At 40.0% G+C, this 24784-nt stretch overlaps 1 protein-coding gene and 1 pseudogene across 1 annotated transcript; one reads left to right on the top strand and one right to left on the bottom strand.

The window, feature by feature from the left end:
- Positions 1-4980: 4980 nt before the first annotated feature.
- Positions 4981-7653, top strand: Olfr478 (olfactory receptor 478). Its single transcript, NM_146734.2, has 2 exons — positions 4981-5029; positions 6578-7653. The coding sequence occupies exon 2, from the start codon at positions 6607-6609 to the stop codon at positions 7549-7551; it is 945 nt and encodes a 314-aa protein (NP_666945.1). The 5' UTR covers positions 4981-5029; positions 6578-6606; the 3' UTR covers positions 7552-7653.
- Gm6702 (predicted gene 6702) lies at positions 19242-19966 on the bottom strand (annotated as a pseudogene).

Below are 24784 nucleotides of genomic sequence, written 5' to 3'. Positions count from 1 at the left end.
GGGGCTAATTGTATTTTATGTTAATTCTGTTCTCCTGTGAAGGGCTGCAAACAAGGAATGAGTCAACACTCAGGTGATTTTCTGTAAACCTTCTTCCCAACTTAATTTATAAAATAAAGGCTAGAGCTGGTGAATGGGCAGAGAAAGAGGGACTGGTGAAGCTGATAGTTTTGGGAGTGAGAGAGAAGGTGACTAAGGAAGAGGAGGAAGGAAAGTGGAGCAAAAGCACTTGGCCTGGAGAAACTGCAAGTTATAAGGGGTTCCTTATATGGGGAAGATCGTAGTGTAGTGGTATATCTGCGCAATCTAGCCTCACAGCATGTATTCATATTAATTGAGTTGTATTTTCACTGTTGAGTTGTATTTTATTTGAGTTGGAGATTTACCACAACATGTGCTCATCAGAGAGGTTGGCCTGTAATTTTCTCTTTTATTGACTATTTATCTTATTTGGGTATCATGATAATAATGGTTCCATAAAATGAATTTAGAAACAGCTCTTCACTTTCTTCTTTACAGAATAAGACAACATAGTAAAGATATCTTAAATGAATAACTTCACAGTGAATGTTAAAGCCTTGAAGAAAAAAAAAAACATGCAAAATCAAAACCAGTAAATGGAAAGAGTTAATTAAGATCAAGAAAAGAAGCATGGAACAGAAGACACCCAGAAACATGCCAGCCACTAGGTGTTGGTGGATGGGTGGGCTCCAATATGATGAGCAAGTATGTGGGAGATACTTTGGAGGGCAAAAAAGAGGGAATGGTTTCTTTCCTATGAAGAGAGGAGGAGTTGGAAGCATGAGGGTGATGAAGGTGAGGAATAGCCTGATGTGAGATGCATGTACTTCCACCAAGTCCATGGTGAGATTCCAGTCTGTACTCCTGAGGGCCATGTCTGGGTATGTGGCCCTAAAGCAGCACTGGTGTGTGTCAATGTCCATGGCCCATGTTACCACCATGAACCATGCATACATCCCTGGTTTGAACTGCCTCCTTGGTCCATCTTGAAGGCTGAGGCCTGCACAGAGCTGGCTCCACCCCTCACTGGCTGCAGCATATGGGAAAGATGTCCACACCCCTTCCCTGGGCAGTGAATGAGAAATGACCTGATGATAGAACACCAGAGAACCAGTCCTACCCCTTGCCAGCTAAAGCAAGCAGGAAAGCTTCCCTAGCCCATCAGCTGGGAAAAACAGGAGAGCTAGCCCTTGTGGTGCTGGTGTAGGAAAGATAGCAAGGTGAATAACTCAGCCACCACCCAGGCCCAGATCCAGGGCGTTGAGTTGTTCCACCCCAACATTTTACCCCATCTATGAACTGCTGGAGAAAGTGAAGGTTCTGGTCCTACAGATCCAAAGCAAGATTTTCATGGCACAGGACAACAACAGGGTGTATGAGAGGAGTCTGGGGAGGATATTTATAGTGTGGCAGAAGCTAGAGACCTCAAACCAGACTAATGACTCATTGCAATGAGCATTTGCAAATAATTTAGTCAAAAGGATATTCTGTGTGACACATCATGAAACACTGCAGCTTCCATACCAAGGTGGATTTTTTTTTTTATTTTTTAACTTTTATGTATTTATTTTTGTTAATTTTTATTTTGAGGGGGAGGTTGCAAGAACAAAGGGTAGATATAAAGGGATGGGTAATTGAATGGGATTGGTGTGCATGCTGCATAATTCACAGAGAATCAATGACAAGTTAAAAGTAATGATTTTTTTAAATTTAAAAAAAATAAGTAAAACATAAAAAGAACAAGAATGGAATTAATCAAATGGAAATTAAAAGACAATAAAATGAACTGATAAAACAAAGAATTGATAAACAAAATGGACAGATTTTATCCAACATAACCAAAAGAGGTTGAGAAAACCCAACTAATAAAATTAGAGAAAAAAATAGAAACATTACAATGAATACCAATGAAATTCAGAAAATCAATAACTAGAAAATTGAAAAGAAATGGATGGATTTCTAGATGACAATTATATATCAGAAATATGCAAATCAAAGCAACCCTGAGATTATACCTCATACCAGCCAGAATGGCTAAGATCAAAAACTCAGGTGATGCCAGGCAGTGGTGGCACACACCTTTAATCCCAGCACTTGGGAGGCAGAAGCAGGAGGATTTCTGAGTTTGAGGCCAGCCTGGTCTACAAAGTGAGTTCCAGGACAGCCAGCGCTATACAGAAACCCTGTCTTGAAAAACCAAAACACCAAAAAAACAAAACAAACAAACAAAAAACAAAACCAAACAAACAAACAAACAAAAAATGTCAGGTGACAGCAGATGCTGGCAAGGATGTTAAGAAAGAGGAACAGTTACCCATTGCTGGTGGAAATGCACACTGGTACAACCACTTTGGAAATCAGTCTGGTGGTTACTCAGAAAATTGTACATAGTACTTACTACCTGAGGACCCAGTTATTCCATTCCTGGGCATATACCCAGAAGATGCTTCAACACGTAATAAGGACACGTGCTCCACTATGTTCATAGCAGACATATTTATGATAGCCAGAAGATGGAAACACCCAGATGTCCCTCAACAAAAGAATGGATATAGAACATGTGGTACACAATGGAATACTACTCAGCTATTAAAAGTAATGACCATGAAATTTGCTGACAAATGGATGGATCTAGAAAATATCATCCTGAGTGGGTGTAACTCAGTCACAAAACAACACATATGGTATGTACTCACTGATAAGTGGATATTAGGCAAAGAGCATGGAACACCCACGATACAACTCACGGACCACATGAAGAGGAAGGAAGACCAAAGAGTGGATGTTTCAGTCCTACTTAGAAGGGAGAACAAAATAATGAAGGGAAGTACTGGGAAGGAGGGACTTGGGAGAAAGAGAAGGGGGGTGGGGAAAGAGGGGGAAGAATCAGGTATGGAAGGAGATGGAAGAGATGTACAGGAAATTTAACAGAGGTGTGTAGCAATAAAGGATGGGGAACTGGGGGTAGCAACCAGAAAGTCCAAGACACAGGGAAATCAAGAGCCTCCCAGGACCCCATGGGATGACATTATCTGAAATACCCCACAAAGGGGAGGAAGAACCTGTCAAGACCATAACCAGAGTTTAGGTATGGTCCCCTGGTTGAGGGATGGAGCCACCCACTCATCTCCAAAATTTTAACCCAGAATTGCTTCTGTCTAAAGGAAATACAGGGACAAAGAGTGTAACAGAGACCGAAGGAAAGGCAATCCAGAGATTGCCCCACCTGGGAATCCATCCTACATGCAGACACCAAACCCAGACACTATTGAGGATGCCAAGAATGCTGACAGGATCCTGATAACAGCTGTCTCCTGGGAGGCTCTGCCAGATCCTGACCAATACAGATGCGGGTGTACACAGCCAAACATTGGATTGTGCACCAGGACCCCGATGAGGAAGTTAGGGCAAGGACTACAGGAGTTGAAGGGGCTTGCATCCTCATAGGAAGAATAATACCAACCAACCCAAAAAAGCTCACAGGGACTAAACCACCAACCAAAGATTACACAGGGGGTACCCATGACTCCAGCTGGATATGTAGCAGAGGATTGCCTTATCTGGCATCACTGGGAGGGGCGCCCCTTGGTCCAGTGGCGGCTTGATGATGTAGGATAGGGGAATGCTAGGCCGCTGAGGGAGGAGTGGGTGGGCATGTGGGGGAGAACCCTCATAGAGGCAGGGGGAAGGGGGAGGGTATAAGAGACTTGTGGAGAGGAAACTGGGAAGGGGAATAACATTTGAAATGTAAATAAGTAAAATAACCAATAAAAAATGAAAAAATAAGATATATAAACAATTGTGTAAAGAGCAAGAAAACTTGCAAGGCTAGGTTGCTGGGCCATTGGTTGTGTTTCTTACATGAGACATTCAACTACATGGAATTAGTTAGTGGATATAAAATGAGTAAATTTAAAGCACATTATTAACTAACTCTGCCTATTATGAAAAAAAGGCATCTTGGACACAGGAAAGTCAACTAAGACAACTATTACAATGGAGAAATTGAGCAAAGCATCACTGTTAAAAAGGGATGTAGGGACTAAGATCAAGAGGACTTAGGCCTGACAAGACCTTAAGAAGTTAATCAGCTTATTAAGCAATGGCCAGTGACTATAGACATGGTTAATTTTAGGTATCTGGGCCTAAATGAAGAAACAGGAAAGGTAGAAGCAGGTGAGAACTTGAGGTTATCCCTAAGGTGTTAATTCCTGGTGACAGTAGCATCTCAGATCCTGTGTTGTGTATAAGTCCTCAGTGATTGTGATACTATACATAAGATCTTCACAAGCTTGAGTCAGCCAAGTTCCCAGCATGAGCAGTGGAGGTGAGTGTGGAGTCCCACCCTTTACTGAAGTCTATGCTCTTGAGAGGAGAACCAATTTTCTTGAAGGGTGTGTTCGTTGCAGGTCAACTATCCACACCCACAAGTCTATGGGCAGTATAAAATTGGCTTGATGGATTTTTTTAAAATGATAACAAAGTTATGTGGATAGAAAGGGATGTGGCTATGGGAGCACTTGTAGTGAATAAAATCAAAATATTTTATGTAAAGGTCTCAAAATTAATAAAATAATTATTTTTTTAAAAAATTACATATACCAAGTGAAAGAAAGCTGTTACACTTTTAAATAGTCAGCTGAGTACCCATTAATCTGAAATACTGATATAAACATCAAACTATTCACCTTTCAGATAATTTGTTATACTTCAAATAACTAACAAATGAGAGTGCACTTATGTTTACACAAACAAAAGAATGAGGATTGCTGTAGTCCTTGAAGATTACTTGTATTTGTGTTACAGTTGTTTGAAATAAACAATTCAATAGTAATTAGAGACTGCTATAATGATCCCTGGTGTGTTGCATGTCACCTTTGATTCTATAGAATCACACTCATCAGGGAGATCTTCTGAGAAAAAAAACGATAATAAAAGAAAGCTTAGAGTTCTATGATCGTAGCTTTGGATTTCTGTCAGAATTCTGGGCTGATTCTTATTTCGGGAGGTGAGATTTAGGAATTTGTGAATTAATTGGTTTCCCATTATTTCTGATAGATATGTGTATATGTTCTTCAAAATTGTGTTCATAAGCTATCACTTAAACAGTGTAAATGCAATTCAGCATTCACTTAGCATCTTTCACTGTTTTAAATTTAAGTTTTTCATTAACTTAAATGGAGTTAATTTAAATTATTGTGGCTAAATAGGCATAATTCAGTTTATCAATATTCCTCATTTGAACAACTATAATGTAAGAATCTGATATAGGTTTAACAACATCTAAACTTAGCACTCAAACATAGTGTTAAAAAATTACTGTCATTGAAATAAGTTGGCATGAGAGTTCTATATCAAAATATCTTCTGGAAAACCTACTTTGTGTATTATTCAAACTCCAACAGCATTGCAGACAACTAGACACTTTGGATAATGGGTAGGATATAAAGGAAAGAATCTTGGGAGATGGGTCAACCTGGCCCCTACCTATGTAAACCTAGGTTCACTTTCTAACTGTCTAGTATCCTAATATATTCACTAATACAATGTTCTAAAAGTCACATTCTTTTCCAGGAGGCTGCAGTTAAATATTATGTGAAGAAATGATTGTGTACAGCTAAATATACAACATCACAATTTAGTTCTGAATATTCATGTCACATTTTGCATAAATAGATTGACATTTCAAATGAATAAAGTAATGGTTTAATTGGTATTATTTAGAATAATAATTTTATGCACAGATTTCATTTCAAAATTCTTTCTTATCCTTTCAATAAGATTTTATAACATTGTTGATTTTTTAAATGTCTTGTTCAATGGACAGACATTGTAAACTATGTAAATAACTAGAAACCTTTTTATACATTGGCCATCAAAACTGAAATCTAACCTATTTTCTTCCCATTTACCAGATATCCAATTCCATTGTAACTACTAAGTAATTTCACTTGAAAAAATTTACAAAAAGAATAAACTAAATTCAATCTGTAGATTCACATTCTGACTTCACTAATACCTAGACAATTTTAGGGAAGTTACTATACATTTTCCAATTTAGTTTCCTCATCAATAAATTACAAATAATAAAAATACTTAACCATTTCATGAATATTTAAAAAGAATTAGATATAAAATGGTAATTCTGTATCTATCATCTAGAAAGCATGACATAAATGTTAGCTACTACTCAGGTTCCAGTGTCCCATCCTGGACATACACAACTTTGGGATTTTTCTTTTTTGTTTGTTTGGTATACCAAAAAATTTAAATATTATTAAACATTTCATTATCTAATCCTTGCATTAACAGAATGTTTATGAAAGCAATGAAACACAATGCTTCAAACATGGTTCCTGTTGTTCCACCTAGAAATATTAAACTATAACAATGCATTGCACATAAACCTATAAACATTGGAACACAATTCTTAGTATAAAATAAAACAAAATTTAAGTTCAATTTTTAATAATGCACTTGTTTATAATAACTTCCATCTATGAACTAATGAGAATGACATATTTATGAATTCCTTTCTGGAATGTCTCCATTACAGCATTGATCTGGCAGCAGCTATACTATCTCATGGCTTTCCAGGAGGATGGGAACCACACTGCAGTGACAGAGTTCGTTTTATTTGGATTAACAGATGATCCAGTTCTTAGAGTCATCCTCTTCATCATCTTCCTGTGCATCTACCTGGTGACTGTGTCTGGGAACCTCAGCACCATCCTTCTCATCAGAGTCTCTTCCCAGCTCCATCATCCCATGTACTTTTTCCTCAGCCACTTGGCTTTTGCTGACATAGGTTACTCATCTTCTGTCACACCCAATATGCTTGTCAACTTCCTGGTGGAAAGACATACAATCTCCTACATTGGTTGTGCCATCCAGCTAGGTTCTGTTGTCTTCTTTGGATCAAGTGAATGCTTCATTCTGGCTGCAATGGCTTATGACCGCTTCATGGCAATTTGCAACCCACTGCTTTATTCTACCAAAATGTCCACACAAGTCTGTGTCCAATTGCTCTTAATTGCTTACATAGGTGGTTTTCTTAACACATGGTCTTTCACTATATGTTTCTATTCGTTAGTCTTCTGTGGACCCAATGGTGTCAATCACTTTTTCTGTGATTTTGCTCCATTAATAGAACTTTCCTGTTCCGATGTCAGTGTCCCTGCAACTGTTCCTTCATTCACAGCTGGATCCATCATTGTTGTGACAGTGATCGTCATAGCCATCTCCTACATCTACATCCTCATCACCATCTTGAAGATGCACTCCACTGAGGGTCGACAGAAGGCCTTCTCCACCTGCACCTCCCACCTCACAGCAGTCACTCTGTTCTATGGGACCATCACATTCATTTATGTGATGCCCAAGTCCAGCTTCTCCACTGACCAGAACAAGGTGGTGTCTGTGTTCTATATGGTAGTGATCCCCATGTTGAATCCCCTCATCTACAGCCTCAGAAACAATGAGATTAAGGGTGCTCTGAAGAGACAGATAGGCAGAAAAATATTTTCTTAGAGACATCCTTTGTTCTGTGGGATGTGCCATTGTAGGAGCATACCAAACTCTAAGATTAAATCTTTTTTTAAACCCTTAAATATGCTGACATTCTTCACTTCCTAAGACTGCTTCTCATGAAGTAACTCTGCTGCTGTGTGCTTTTTCTTCACTTAAGAAATATCAAGTCACAGAATTGACATACCCATCATCTCAAATCGTTTTATGTTAGAAATATTGCAACGTGCCTTCAAATTCATAGCATATAATAAATACTATTATCTCTTGCTGTTCAGTAGGTCAGCAGACTTTAATTTTATATAATTATATCCTTTGTTCTCTTTGACCTCTGTATCTATTGTCCACACATCCTGCCTGATAACCAACAGTGTACCCTCTCTGTGAATTTGAATGTTAAAAAATTTCACGTGACTGAGATTCTGAAATGTTTTTCATTCTACACTTGGATTTTTTTCAATAGCACAATGAACTCAAATTCCATCCATACTGCCACAGGTAGAAAGCAACTATATTGAGGCGTGTGTGTGTGTGTGTGTGTGTGTGTGTGTGTGTGTGTGTGTGTGGGTGTGTTTGAATTTCTTTATACATTCATTACTGATAGACACTTAATTTGCTTCTATAGCTTGAGTATCCTAACTGAAATTGATTTTCTGAATGGTGTATCCTTATGAATTGTTACTTTACTTCATTTAAGTGTGTACCCTTAAGAGGAATTGCTAGGTCACATGGTTAGACTGCTTAAAGGTTCTATACAGTTCACATACTGGTACAGTTTGCATACTGGTACAGTTCACATACTGGTACAGTTCGCATACTGGTACAGTTTGCATACTGGTACAGTTTACATACTGGTACAGTTTGCGTACTGGTACAGTTCGCATACTGGTACAGTTCGCATACTGGCCATGCCAACACTGTACAGAAGCTTTGTTTTCCCTACTTACTACTCTCATCAACACTTGTAATTTATCTTTTTCTTTGGTGTGTCAAAATCAATTTCCACTTTTACACTAATAAAAGAGCTACACAATAATAGCTTCATTGATCAAATTCCAGCTCCATTTCCAAAGAATGTGTGATGAGGAGAAAGAAATATGAGAAAGTATACAAGACCATTTTCTTACAGACTGCTGCAGTTTGAGGCAGCTCCTGGGAGTGAGGAAATTTACAGGCCATGGAGTACAGGAGGCAGGTGATAATGAGTCCCAGAGAGCCTCAGATATTCACAAGTCACCTTTTCCTTAGGGATTTCACTGCAGGGTTGACATGAGTTTTTGGCTGACTATGTTGTTCCTCATGACTATGGACACTGATTATCAATTTCTACATTCTCATTTTCTTTTGTGTGTATTCTGTAAAGAAATATCCATCCAATTGTCTACCAACTTTAAAATCAAATTATTTTTTCTTGCTAATAAATTCTATTATTTCATTATCTATCCAGATGTTAAAATTAATCATATATCAGTTACCAAATATTTTCTCCAAATAAGTATACTGCTTTTCATTTTTTTTGTTTTCTTCCTTTGATGTTTAAATAATTTTAGTTAAATATAGTAGTATTTGTTTATATTAGATTTTGTTATTTGTGCCTTTAAAGTAACAGCATTCCCATAGACAATATGAAAGACATATCCCTATATTTTATTCTGGTTTAAACGACTCCGTGTTTTTTCGAAATTCTTTTGTTTTCCTGCAAACTTTTTATTTTTTAATTTTTAATGTATTTTATTATAATTCCCCCATAAAACTCTTTATATATCACATTTTTACTATTCATTCAGTTGATAGCTTTTTAGGCCTATTCTATTTTTAGGTATAGTAAATAGAACAGCAATGAACATAGATGTGTATGTATCTCTATCATAGGTCTCAGACTCCTTGGGGTATATGCCCGAAATTGGTATAGTTAAGTAGTTCTAGTTTTGGCTTTATAAGAAGCATCCCTGCTGATTTCTATAGGGATACAGTCCCATGCAGAGCAAATAAAAGTTCCCCTTTCTTCATATTTCAGCTATTATCTGTTTTCAATTGTCTTCTAGATAGAACCCCAGTGTATTAGGGTTAGATGAACTCTCAAAGTAGATTTAATCTGTGTTCCCCTGGCTAATAATGTTCAATTCCTTTTAAATGTTTATTAGACATTTACTAAGCTAGGAAATGCAACTGTATAACTGAGAGGACATAGCACAACACTTGTGATCTCATAACTGAGATTTTGCATGTAAAAATAGAGTATCTTCATAACACACCGATAATTGTGATGTTCCATGCAGCATTGTGATGGCATGGTATAACATAATAATGACACAGTGGGGAGGTAAATCTGAAATGTATGTTTACAGAATCACAATTGAGGACGTAGACATAAAAATAGAGCATTATCATAGCACAGTAAAGGATTGTGATGTCTCATGGAGCATTACAATAACAGTGGAAAACTGTGATGCCAGAGTGGAGCATTTTATTCCACAATGGATTTGTGAGGCCATGATGTACCACTATTGATCACTGTTATGTAAAAATCAAGCATTCTGATGTCACAATGGAGCATAGTGATTGCATAGTGGAACTGTGATATCACAGGGGAAGATTCTATTGGCCTGATGGAGAATCATATCACATGCAGAATTTTGAATGTAGGGCTAGAGAAATGGTTTTTCAGTTAAGCATATCTACCACGCTTTGAAATGACTATAGTTCCTGTTCCCAGTAAATGGGTTGTGCAGCTTACAACTACTTATAACTCCAGATTTAGCATATCTGAATCTGTGTTATAACCTCAGAAATGTACATGGGCATACAAACATAGATATAAATAACAATGAAATCAATCTTATTGAAGGAAAATAACTCTGAAGACTCAATGTTCCGTTGTTGTGTCACAGTAGAGCAATAAGATGTCATAGTAGAGTGTTGTGATAGTACAGTCAAATTGTGATAATATGTTGCAGCTGTGATATCACAAGGTGACACTGTGTTGGTACCATGGATCATGGTGATGTCACACTTAGTATTGTGATACTTGATGCATTAAGAGATTATTTTGCTAGCATTTCTTTATTAAATGGTGATACACCTGTACACACACACACACACACACACACACACACACACATATGCAGGTGCACACACACAGGATGCCAAACTTGTGGATGTCAGAAGACAACTTGAAGAATTCTCTCTGTCTACCAGGGACTGAATTCACTAAGCTCAGTGCTAAGTGTTTTTACCAGTTGAGCCATATTGCTAATCTTATAATTGATTTCTGTACTAGGTGAGCAATAAGAATGTAATTTCGAGAGAACCTGATAGCTTCTGGAGCAGGCGGAGGCACAGAGGCGCTGAGGCAGCACCCTTTGTGGGCCGGGGACAGCCAGCCACCGTCCGGACCGGAGGATAGGTGCCCGCCCGGCTGGGGAGGCGGCCTAAGCCACAGCAGCAGCAGTCGCCATCTTGGTCCGAGACCCACCTAACTTAGGAAATTAGTCTGAACAGGTGAGAGGGTGCTCCAGAGAACCTGACAGCTTCTGGAACAGGCAGAAGCACAGAGGCGCTGAGGCAGCACCCTGTGTGGGCCGGGGACAGCCGGCCACCTTCCGGACCGGAGGACAGGTGCCCGCCCGGCTGGGGAGGCGACCTAAGCCACAGCAGCAGCGGTCGCCATCTTGGTCCGGGACCCGCCGAACTTAGGAAATTAGTCTGAACAGGTGAGAGGGTGCGCCAGAGAACCTGACAGCTTCTGGAACAGGCGGAAGCACAGAGGCGCTGAGGCAGCACCCTGTGTGGGCCGGGGACAGCCGGCCACCTTCCGGACCAGAGGACGGGTGCCCACCCGGCTGGGGAGGCGGCCTAGGCCACAGCAGCAGCGGTCGCCATCTTGGTCCAGGACCCGCCGAACTTAGGAAATTAGTCTGAACAGGTGAGAGGGTGCGCCAGAGAACCTGACAGCTTCTGGAACAGGCAGAAGCACAGAGGCGCTGAGGCAGCACCCTGTGTGGGCCGGGGACAGCCGGCCACCTTCCGGACCAGAGGACAGGTGCCCGCCTGGCTGGGGAGGCGACCTAAGCCACAGCAGCAGCGGTCGCCATCTTGGTCCGGGACCCGCCGAACTTAGGAAATTAGTCTGAACAGGTGAGAGGGTGCGCCAGAGAACCTGACAGCTTCTGGAACAGGCGGAAGCACAGAGGCGCTGAGGCAGCACCCTGTGTGGGCCGGGGACAGCCGGCCACCTTCCGGACCAGAGGACGGGTGCCCACCCGGCTGGGGAGGCGGCCTAGGCCACAGCAGCAGCGGTCGCCATCTTGGTCCAGGACCCGCCGAACTTAGGAAATTAGTCTGAACAGGTGAGAGGGTGCGCCAGAGAACCTGACAGCTTCTGGAACAGGCAGAGGCACAGAGGCGCTGGGGCAGCACCCTGTGTGGGCCGGGGACAGCCGGCCACCTTCCGGACCGGAGGACAGGTGCCCGCCCGGCTGGGGAGGCGACCTAAGCCACAGCAGCAGCGGTCGCCATCTTTGTCCGGGACCCGCCGAACTTGGGAAATTGGTCTGGACAGGTGAGAGGGTGCGCCAGAGAACCTGACAGCTTCTGGAACAGGCGGAAGCACAGAGGCGCTGAGGCAGCACCCTTTGTGGGCCGGGGACAGCCGGCCACCGTCCGGACCGGAGGACAGGTGCCCGCCCGGCTGGGGAGGCGGCCTAAGCCACAGCAGCAGCGGTCGCCATCTTGGTCCGAGACCCGCCGAACTTAGGAAATTAGTCTGAACAGGTGAGAGGGTGCGCCAGAGAACCTGACAGCTTCTGGAACAGGCAGAAGCACAGAGGCGCTGAGGCAGCACCCTGTGTGGGCCGGGGACAGCTGGCCACCTTCCGGACCGGAGGACAGGTGCCCACCCGGCTGGGGAGGCGGCCTAAGCCACAGCAGCAGCGGTCGCCATCTTGGTCCCGGGACTCCAAGGAACTTAGGAGTTTAGTCTGCTTAGGTGAGAGTCTGTACCACCTGGGTACTGCCAAAGCAACACAGTGTCTGAGAAAGGTCCTGTTTTGGGCCTTCTTCTTCGGCCAGGAGGAGGCCCAAATACAAGATATCTGCGCACCTTCCCTGTAAGAGAGCTTGCCAGCAGAGAGTGCTCTGAGCACTGAAACTCAGAGGAGAGAATTTGTCTCCCAGGTCTGCTGATAGACGGTAACAGAATCACCAGAAGAACAATCTCTAAACAGAGTCAACTATAACTACTAACTCCAGAGATTACCAGATGGCGAAAGGTAAACGGAGGAATCTTACTAACAGGAACCAAGACCACTCACCATCACCAGAACCCAGCACACCCACTTCGCCCAGTCCAGGGAACCCCAACACACCTGAGAACCTAGACCTAGATTTAAAAGCATATCTCATGATGATGGTAGAGGACATCAAGAAGGACTTTAATAAATCACTTAAAGAAATACAGGAGAACACTGCTAAAGAGTTACAAGTCCTTAAAGAAAAACAGGAAAACACAATCAAACAGGTAGAAGTCCTTACAGAAAAAGAGGAAAAAACATACAAACAGGTGATGGAAATGAACAAAACCATACTAGACCTAAAAAGGGAAGTAGACACAATAAAGAAAACTCAAAGCGAGGCAACACTAGAGATAGAAACCCTAGGAAAGAAATCTGGAACCATAGATTTGAGCATCAGCAACAGAATACAAGAGATGGAAGAGAGAATCTCAGGTGCAGAAGATTCCATAGAGAACATCGGCACAACAATCAAAGAAAATGGAAAATGCAAAAAGATCCTAACTCAAAATATCCAGGAAATCCAGGACACAATAAGAAGACCAAACGTACGGATAATAGGAGTGGATGAGAATGAAGATTTTCAACTCAAAGGTCCAGCAAACATCTTCAACAAAATTATTGAAGAAAACTTCCCAAATCTAAAGAATGAGATGCATATGAACATACAAGAAGCCTACAGAACTCCAAATAGACTGGACCAGAAAAGAAATTCCTCCCGACACATAATAATCAGAACATCAAATGCACTAAATAAAGATAGAATACTAAAAGCAGTAAGGGAAAAAGGTCAAGTAACATATAAAGGCAAGCCTATCAGAATTACACCAGATTTTTCACCAGAGACTATGAAAGCCAGAAGAGCCTGGACAGATGTTATACAGACACTAAGAGAACACAAACTGCAGCCCAGGCTACTATACCCAGCCAAACTCTCAATTATCATAGAGGGAGAAACCAAAGTATTCCACGACAAAACCAAATTCACGCATTATCTCTCCACGAATCCAGCCCTTCAAAGGATAATAACAGAAAAAAACCAATACAAGAACGGGAACAACGCCCTAGAAAAAACAAGAAGGTAATCCCTCAACAAACCTAAAAGAAGACAGCCACAAGAACAGAATGCCACCTTTAACAACTAAAATACCAGGAAGCAACAATTACTTTTCCTTAATATCTCTTAACATCAATGGTCTCAACTCGCCAATAAAAAGACATAGACTAACAAACTGGCTACACAAACAAGACCCAACATTTTGCTGCTTACAGGAAACTCATCTCAGAGAAAAAGATAGACACTACCTCAGAATGAAAGGCTGGAAAACAATTTTCCAAGCAAATGGTATGAAGAAACAAGCAGGAGTAGCCATCCTAATATCTGATAAGATTGACTTCCAACCCAAAGTCATCAAAAAAGACAAGGAGGGACACTTCATTCTCATCAAAGGTAAAATCCTCCAAGAGGAACTCTCAATTCTGAATATCTATGCTCCAAATACAAGAGCAGCCACATTCACTAAAGAAAGTTTAGTAAAGCTCAAAGCACACATTGCGCCTCACACAATAATAGTGGGAGACTTCAACACACCACTTTCACCAATGGACAGATCATGGAAACAGAAACTAAACAGGGACACACTGAAACTAACAGAAGTGATGAAACAAATGGATCTGACAGATATCTACAGAACATTTTATCCTAAAACAAAAGGATATACCTTCTTCTCAGCACCTCATGGTACCTTCTCCAAAATTGACCACATAATAGGTCACAAATCAGGCCTCAACAGATTCAAAAATATTGAAATTGTCCCATGTATCCTATCAGATCACCATGCACTAAGGCTGATCTTCAATAACAAAATAAATAACAGAAAGCCAACATTCACATGGAAACTGAACAACACTCTTCTCAATGATACCTTGGTCAAGGAAGGAATAAAGAAAGAAATTAAAGACTTTTTAGAGTTTAATGAAAATGAAGCCACAACGTACCCAAACCTTTGGGACACAATGAAAGCATTTCTAAGAGGGAAACTCATAGCTCTGAGTGCCTCCATGAAGAAACGGGAGAGAGCACATACTAGCAGCTTGACAACACATCTAAAAGCTCTAGAAAAAAAGGAAGCAAATTCACCCAAGAGGAGTAGACGGCAGGAAATAATCAAACTCAGGGGTGAAATCAACCAAGTGGAAACAAGAAGAACTATTCAAAGAATTAACCAAACGAGGAGTTGGTTCTTTGAGAAAATCAACAAGATAGATAAACCCTTAGCTACACTCACTAAAGGGCACAGGGACAAAATCCTAATTAACAAAATCAGAAATGAAAAGGGAGACATAACAACAGATCCTGAAGAAATCCAAAACACCATCAGATCCTTCTACAAAAGGCTATACTCAACAAAACTGGAAAACCTGGACGAAATGGACAAATTTCTGGACAGATACCAGGTACCAAAGTTGAATCAGGATCAAGTTGACCTTCTAAACAGTCCCATATCCCCTAAAGAAATAGAAGCAGTTATTAATAGTCTCCCAGCCAAAAAAAGCCCAGGACCAGACGGGTTTAGTGCAGAGTTCTATCAGACCTTCAAAGAAGATCTAACTCCAGTTCTGCACAAACTTTTTCACAAGATAGAAGTAGAAGGTATTCTACCCAACTCATTTTATGAAGCCACTATTACTCTGATACCTAAACCACAGAAAGATCCAACAAAGATAGAGAACTTCAGACCAATTTCTCTTATGAACATCGATGCAAAAATCCTTAATAAAATTCTCGCTAACCGAATCCAAGAACACATTAAAGCAATCATCCATCCTGACCAAGTAGGTTTTATTCCAGGGATGCAGGGATGGTTTAATATACGAAAATCCATCAATGTAATCCATTATATAAACAAACTCAAAGACAAAAACCACATGATCATCTCGTTAGATGCAGAAAAAGCATTTGACAAGATCCAACACCCATTCATGATAAAAGTTCTGGAAAGATCAGGAATTCAAGGCCAATACCTAAACATGATAAAAGCAATCTACAGCAAACCAGTAGCCAACATCAAAGTAAATGGAGAGAAGCTGGAAGCAATCCCACTAAAATCAGGGACTAGACAAGGCTGCCCACTTTCTCCCTACCTTTTCAACATAGTAATTGAAGTATTAGCCAGAGCAATTCGACAACAAAAGGAGATCAAGGGGATACAAATTGGAAAAGAGGAAGTCAAAATATCACTTTTTGCAGATGATATGATAGTATATATAAGTGACCCTAAAAATTCCAACAGAGAACTCCTAAACCTGATAAACAGCTTCGGTGAAGTAGCTGGATATAAAAACAACTCAAACAAGTCAATGGCCTTTCTCTACACAAAGAATAAACAGGCTGAGAAAGAAATTAGGGAAACAACACCCTTCTCAATAGCCACAAATAATATAAAATATCTCGGCGTGACTCTAACGAAGGAAGTGAAAGATCTGTATGATAAAAACTTCAAGTCCCTGAAGAAAGAAATTAAAGAAGATCTCAGAAGATGGAAAGATCTCCCATGCTCATGGATTGGCAGGACCAACATTGTAAAAATGGCTATCTTGCCAAAAGCAATCTACAGATTCAATGCAATCCCCATTAAAATTCCAACTCAATTCTTCAACGAATTAGAAGGAGCAATTTGCAAATTCATCTGGAATAACAAAAAACCTAGGATAGCAAAAACTCTTCTCAAGGATAAAAGAACCTCTGGTGGAATCACCATGCCTGACCTAAAGCTTTACTACAGAGCAATTGTGATAAAAACTGCATGGTACTGGTATAGAGACAGACAAGTGGACCAATGGAATAGAATTGAAGACCCAGAAATGAACCCACACACCTATGGTCACTTGATCTTCGACAAGGGAGCCAAAACCATCCAGTGGAAGAAAGACAGCATTTTCAACAATTGGTGCTGGCACAACTGGTTGTTATCATGTAGAAGAATGCGAATCGATCCATACTTATCTCCTTGTACTAAGGTCAAATCTAAGTGGATCAAGGAACTTCACATAAAACCAGAGACACTGAAACTTATAGAGGAGAAAGTGGGGAAAAGCCTTGAAGATATGGGCACAGGGGAAAAATTCCTGAACAGAACAGCAATGGCTTGTGCTGTAAGATCGAGAATTGACAAATGGGACCTAATGAAACTCCAAAGTTTCTGCAAGGCAAAAGACATTGTCTATAAGACAAAAAGACCACCAACAGACTGGGAAAGGATCTTTACCTATCCTAAATCAGATAGGGGACTAATATCCAACATATATAAAGAACTCAAGAAGGTGGACCTCAGAAAATCAAATAACCCCATTAAAAAATGGGGCTCAGAACTGAACAAAGAATTCTCACCTGAGGAATACCGAATGGCAGAGAAGCACCTGAAAAAATGTTCAACATCCTTAATCATCAGGGAAATGCAAATCAAAACAACCCTGAGATTCCACCTCACACCAGTGAGAATGGCTAAGATCAAAAATTCAGGTGACAGCAGATGCTGGCGAGGATGTGGAGAAAGAGGAACACTCCTCCATTGTTGGTGGGATTGCAGGCTTGTACAACCACTCTGGAAATCAGTCTGGCGGTTCCTCAGAAAATTGGACATAGTACTACCGGAGGATCCAGCAATACCTCTCCTGGGCATATATCCAGAAGAAGCCCCAACTGGTAAGAAGGACACATGCTCCACTATGTTCATAGCAGCCTTATTTATAATAGCCAGAAACTGGAAAGAACCCAGATGCCCCTCAACAGAGGAATGGATACAGAAAATGTGGTACATCTACACAATGGAGTACTACTCAGCTATTAAAAAGAATGAATTTATGAAATTCCTAGCCAAATGGATGGACCTGGAGAGCATCATCCTGAGTGAGGTAACACAATCACAAAGGAACTCACACAATATGTACTCACTGATAAGTGGATATTAGCCCAAAACCTAGGATACCCACGATATAAGATACAATTTCCTAAACACATGAAACTCAAGAAAAATGAAGACTGAAGTGTGGACACTATGCCCCTCCTTAGAAGTGGGAACAAAACACCCATGGAAGGAGTTACAGAAACAAAGTTTGGAGCTGAGATGAAAGGATGGACCATGTAGAGACTGCCATATCCAGGGATCCACCCCATAATCAGCATCCAAACGCTGACACCATTGCATATACTAGCAAGATTTTATCGAAAGGACCCAGATGTAGCTGTCTCTTGTGAGACTATGCCGGGGCCTAGCAAACACAGAAGTGGATGCTCACAGTCAGCTAATGGATGGATCACAGGGCTCCCAATGGAGGAGCTAGAGAAAGTACCCAAGGAGCTAAAGGGATCTTCAACCCTATAGGTGGAACAACATTATGAACTAACCAGTACCCCTGAGCTCTTGACTCTAGCTGCATATGTATCAAAAGATGGCCTAGTCGGCCATCACTGGAAAGAGAGGCCCATTGGACACGCAGACTTTGTGTGCCCCGGTACAGGGGAACGCCAGGGCCAAAGGGGGGGAGTGGGTGGGTAGGGGAGTGGGGGTGGGTGGGTAAGGGGGACTTTTGGTATAGCATTGGAAATGTAAATGAGCTAAATACCTAATAAAAAATGGAAAAAAAAAAAAGAATGTAATTTCATTTTTGGTACATAGAGAACCAAATTTCCCAGCACAATTTGTTGAAAACACTTTATCTACTACATATTCTTGGCATCTGTCAAAACCCAGGAAGCAGCATGTACTTGCAGGAAGATCTTCTCATCTATTCCATTGATAGACATGTTTGTTTTGTGCCAGGGCCATGTTGTTTTATTGCAATGCCTCTATACTACAGCTTGATATCAGATAGTGCAGGAAATGCCTCCAAAAATGTTTACCTTACTCAGGATTGCCTTAGCTATCAGAGTCTTTTTGTTTCTATATGAATTATAATAATATTTCTTCTATTCCTGTGAAGAAAGCCATGGAAATTTAATCTGGCATTGATTTGAATGTAAATATGACTGCCTTTTCACAAGATTAGGATCAGGTATGAGAATGGGAAACATTTCCATCTTGGATAGTCTTCTTTGATATATTTGTTCAGTGTGTTAGAGTTAACAGTTTTCATTTTTAAAGTCTTTCATTTTTGCAGTCTTTCATTTCCTTTGTTGGATTTATTCCAAAGAATTTTAGAGGTTATTGTGAGTTGAATTCTTTCTCTGATTTCTTTGCCAGTATAACTGCCATCTAAATAGAGTAAAAGTAATAATCTGGGCATTTTAATAATAATCTGAGTTTTCTAGGAGGCTCTACAGGATTAGGGTAAATTAAGCATTGAGTGTCTGCTATAGGGTTAAACCCAATCATCTAAGAGTGTCTTCCATTTTTATCATTTTTCTTATTTAGTTTTTATCCATAGTCATAAATTTAACTTTGTAATACAGCTAGACTTGAAGAGGAATGATGAAAATATGGAACCCTAAGAACTTCAGTGACAGCAGAGATTACAGGATATTGTGAGCAGATGGGGTAGGGGTGCTCTCCTGAGCTACAGAAGGAATGGTTTGATGGGTAAAATACTCTTAAATCAAAAGAAATTAGACTTGTCCATAGTCAGTGATCTTCTTGCTGGTCTTGCCATTCCTGGACCCAAAACACTCCATGGCTTCCATAATGTTCATGCCTTCTTTCACCTTCCCAAAGACCACATGCTTGTCATCCAGCCATTCAGTCTTAGCAGGGCAGATAGGAAACTGGGCACCATTTGTGTTTGCTCCAGCATTTGCCATGAACAAGATGCCAGGACCTATATGCTTCAGGATGAAGTTCTCATCCTCAAATTTTTCTCTGTAGGTGGACTTTCCACCAGTGCCATTATGGTGTGTGAAGTCATCACCCTGTCACATGAATCCTGGAATAATTCTGTGAAAGGAGGAACCCTTATAGCCAAATCCTTTCTCTCCAGTGCTCAGAGAATGAAAGTTTTCTGCTGTCTTTGGAACTTTATCTGCAAACAGCTCGAAGGAGACATGGCTCAAGGGCTAATCATCAGCCATGATGTCTAAGAACACAGTGGGGTTGACCATGGCTGCAGTGAGTGGCAAAAAGCAACAGTGGCGTTCATTGTAATGTGTGTGTGTGTGTGTGTGTGTGTGTGTGTGTGTGTGTGTGTGTGTGATATGTATATATTGTGTTTATGAATATATATGTGTATATATATATGTATATCACTTGGTTGTAATATGACATTTTGAGATATTATTTATTATAGGGTGGTTAAACTATGATGTATCACCTCACCAGCTTATTTTCACAGCAAAAACCCATTTTTGGTATTGTTATATGTACTGTATACTAACTGCAACTTTGTTTCCCATTCAACATTTCCCTTTGCCACGCTGTGCTGCTCACCATCTCTCACCTCCTTCTCTTCTTTATGTTCCTAGCAGATTGACTCTTAGCTTCCACACATGAGTGAGATTGTATGGTACCTAGGTCATTTCATTTAGAACACTTGCTCCAGTTCCATTCATATCTTGCAAATTAAATCATTTCCTTTCTCTTTAAGCATGAGTAGTAATCCATTGCATTAATCTGTCATGTTATCTTCTGTTGTTTCACTGGTGGGCACTTAGATTGTTCTATCATCATGGCTATTACAAACAATACTGAAATGAACATGAAAACACAAATAATCTCTTCAAAATAGCAACTTCAAACTTACAGAAATGTACTCAAAAGTGGAATTTGTAAACCCTATTATAGTCTATCATTTATTTTAAGGAACCTGTATACCTTTCTAAATTGGTAGTAGTAATTTATATCCCCATTAAACCTGTGTGATTATCCTGAGGCATGTTAGAGGAATATTCACAGTGTTGTGTTGAGGTAATATAGAATGGCTGTACTATATACTAACTTAAAGGGAACATGTTTTCCAGAAGTACATTTATGACTTGACATCTTTTCCATGGATTATTATAGATAAGAAAATGCCTGCTGTATAGTCCTGTACTGTCTTTTCAGTATATACATTCCTGTTGTTTCTTAAAATCATCAAGCTCTAGAGTTTTCCATTTTCCATCTAGCAAAATTTCCCCACTCCCTACACCAATAAGTTTTCTAATCAATCTAATCAATTCTCTAATCAAATAACACCGTCTGGATGAAGATTTCTTATCATTCAGTCTGTACTTAGAGGACCCATACTGCTGGGGATTCCTTTGGTCAATCATACCAACCCCACAGGTGCATTCTTCCAAACCATCTTTCATACTCTAAGTTAAAATGTCAATTTATTCTCTCATACCCTCTCTAGTAATGAAAGTTCTTTGAATCATTGACATCTATTCAATATTAAGTTAGTTTTCAGAATAGATTAAGTACTAAACAAATAATTTAAAAATGGTTATTTTCCCTATATTTCTTATAATAGTTTCAAATCCCTGCTACAGCACTCTGGAAAGAACCTTAAGCCACTAAGGAACAAAATTATTGTTGTTTGAGTCATCTTTAAACCATCTCCCTCAACTATTCCTAAAAATGTCAAATGGAATATAAATTTAATTGATCTGGATGTTAATACTTATCACTTGTCATTAGATTGGATTACTTATCAGTTATCAAAGTTCAGTAAGTATATAATATATAGTCGGGCGTGGTGGCACACGCCTTTAATCCCAGCACTCAGGAGACAGAGGCAGGCTGATTTCTGAGTTCGAGGTCAGCCTGGTTTACAAAGTGAGTTCCAGGACAGCCAGGACTATACAGAGAAACCCTGCCTCAAAAACCAAATATATATATATATATATATATATATTTGCAGGAGATCCTTGAGCACACTGACCTCTCACATTTGGGCCCAATGTCCATTGGATGGCTAATCTTTTATGTTGCAGGATGAGATATTTAGACAATTATGTTTATATAGTGTCATGGGACCAAAACATGTCACACCTTAGACTTTCACCAGACTTTTGTAGATATTTGTCAATAGAGAAATTATGGTGCTGAGATTGATGGCTTGTACCTATAATTAATTTCAACACATGGGAGGCTGAGACACATCATTATACCAAATATAAAACATCCTATTAGTGCTATCATTTGTTTTCAGATTTTGTCTTTTCACCTCCTGTTTTGCATTCCCTGTACCCCTCTTTTGTTCAAAACCCTCTGTTTGTCTCTGTATTTTACTTTTTATTCATGTTTTTTCTTCTTTATTTCTCACACAGATATTTCACAACAATATTACCTAGTGATCTTTTGCTATTAAAACTGGAAGATGACAAAATGATTCTTTTAACTACTTGGTGTGCTCTTCCCCTAGGGAAATTACTCCGCAGACTATTCTCTGAGGAAACAAAGGTCAATTCATTAGGGTGGCACTTCTTGTGGCCATGGAGAAACTCAAAACTCTTTTAACTCTTAGGGGTCAGCAAGAAAAAAAAGAGAAAATTCATACACACACATACACTCAAACACAAATACACACACACTGAGTGGGTGAAACTATTCCCTAGCTTAACTATTAAGAGTGTAGCTTGCTAAACTTCAAATTGTTCCCTAAGATTTTCTACAACAAAGCCAGTAGCAAAAGCATCTTTACCTAACTTAATTTACAATTTTATTTTTCTAAATGCTTCCTAAGGTTGGTGGTCATTGATGACAATTTACATCTCTAAGTTCTTTCCTAGAGTGGTAATTGGATCACTAATCTGCTCCAGCAGTAATGCTTGAAAGAGATCAAGCACTACTGCTGTGAGTGTCAGTGATACTGCCCAGAGAGGGGTTGGAAGTCCCCTTAGAGTTTTCATATAATTCATAGATTAAGAAGGAAGTGAGGGCAGCAAGCAGAGCAGAACTCCATTACAGCATAAAGTCCTCAGAACACATAGTCCTCAGGGCGATGCTTGTTCAAGGAAAACCCATCATGGCAATGCAAACTGGTAGGCTGCATTCCATGAGTTCTAAAGCTGTTGTTCTTCCTGCATGACTTTTGGTATCCCTACATGAGACTTTATCTCTTGGGATGTTTGCATTTAACATTCACAGTTACCTAGCTGTATGACTTTTTCTATTTGACTTCTCCTCATCTAATAAAGGATGTGTATAAAAATAATATTATAAAGGATTGTCTATTCAGGTTTGCCGCAATAATATAAACTGACTTTTATATAACAAATGAAACTAAAACCATCAGTATTAAAAACATATCAAAGCCAAAAATTACAAAGACTCCTCTGACTTTTAAAGGGTGAATGTGTAACTCTTTCTCTGCCCTAGACTTCTTCTGAAGAAGTCTCATTGCATATGGATGGTGTCTCCTGTTTGATGCCTTGTTTGTCCTTCATTTCTCCTCAGCAATGTTATCATCAATAAATGTTTTCAACTTTTTAAAAATGCATTCAAGAAAAATATGCCAAAAAATTTTGGAAAATGTATGTATAATTAAGGTAGATTTTTTTTTAAATCTTATTAGTTATTTGTTGTTTGACTGTTATTTTCAGAATTTTTTGTTTTTTGTTTTGAGTGAAAGAGAGACCCCAAACCTCACCCCAATAACTGGAGTACTGGGATCCCTATGACCCCAGGATGCAGGTTCTCCACCCAGCCAGAGACCTGTCCATCTTCAGTTTTCCACCTGTGCAGGGAACTCTGGATTAGAACACATACAGCCTACACCCCAGTTGTAGCTCGACTCCCTAAGTATTCTGACACATCCAGGATCACAGGATCACAGGATCACAGGCTCACAGGAAGGACAGACTCCAGTAACACCAGAGATAACCAGATGGTGAGAGTCAAGCATAAGAACATACGCAACAGAAATCAATTTGACATGGCAACAGCAGAACCTAGTTCTCCCACCACACCAAGTCCTGGATACCCCAACACACCTATAAAGCAAGATTCAAATCTAAATTCTCATTTCATGAAGATGATAGAGGACTTTCAGAAGGACATAAATAACTCCTTAAAAGAAATACAGAACACAAGTAAGCAAGTAGAAGCCCTTAAAAAGGAAACACATACATCTCTTAAATACAGGAGAACACAATTAAAAGGGGGGAGGAATTGAACAAAACTGTCCAGGATCTTAAAAATGGAAATAGAAAACACAAAGGGAGACAGTCCTAGAGAACAAAAACCTAGGAAAGAGAACAGGACTCACAGATGCAAGCATCACCAACAGAATACAAAAGATAGAAGAAAGAATCTCAACAGTAGAATGAGCAAGCCCGGGCAGTCAATCAATGAGTTCTCCAGCACAGGAGTGAGGATTGAAAAGAAAGAGACAGACAATGCTGCAGAGTGACCCCAGTCAATTCTGAGACTGAAGGCAAATTCAATTTTCCCATGCCACTTCTTATACCATTTTAAAGACATGCAAGTATAACGTGAGAGCAGTACAATAAGGAACAAGAAAGACAATAGTCAAGGAACAAGCAAGACAATAAACACAAAGCCCCATGATCATTCCTATTATAGCTGTTTCTAAGGATGATCAAGATATCTGAGCCTACTTCTTTGTTCTACCCTAAAACCAGATTCTTACTTCCTTGTCCTTGGCCAATGTCAGGTCCCTACCTGAACTTACTTCTTTGTCATGCTCTAATGTCAGATTCCTGTCTGGACTTACCTCTTTGTCATTGCCTAATGTCAGATTCCTGCATGAGCTTTCTTCCTTGTCAAGGCCAATGTCAAATTCCTGCCTGAAGCCCATTTTCTTGTCCTTGGCCAATGTTAGACTCCTGCCAAGTGGCACCCCATAAATACTCTCCTCAGTAGAATATACCATAGAAGACATTGACACAACAATCAAGGAAATACAAAAAGCTAACAGAGTAGATATGCAAACAGGATCCATCATTTTGCTGCATATAAGAAACACACCTAAATGACAAAGACAGACAGTACCTCAGAGTAAAAGCTGGG

The sequence above is a fragment of the Mus musculus genome, chromosome 7 (genome assembly GCF_000001635.26).
Source record: "Mus musculus strain C57BL/6J chromosome 7, GRCm38.p6 C57BL/6J".
In the NCBI taxonomy this organism is placed as follows: Eukaryota; Metazoa; Chordata; class Mammalia; order Rodentia; family Muridae; genus Mus; species Mus musculus.
This window is presented reverse-complemented; position numbering and strand designations above follow the sequence as displayed.

Excerpts from the sequence above, each read along its gene's own strand:
- Olfr478 (NM_146734.2), top strand. The coding sequence starts at position 6,607 with ATGGCTTTCCAGGAGGATGGGAACCACACTGCAGTGACAGAGTTCGTT.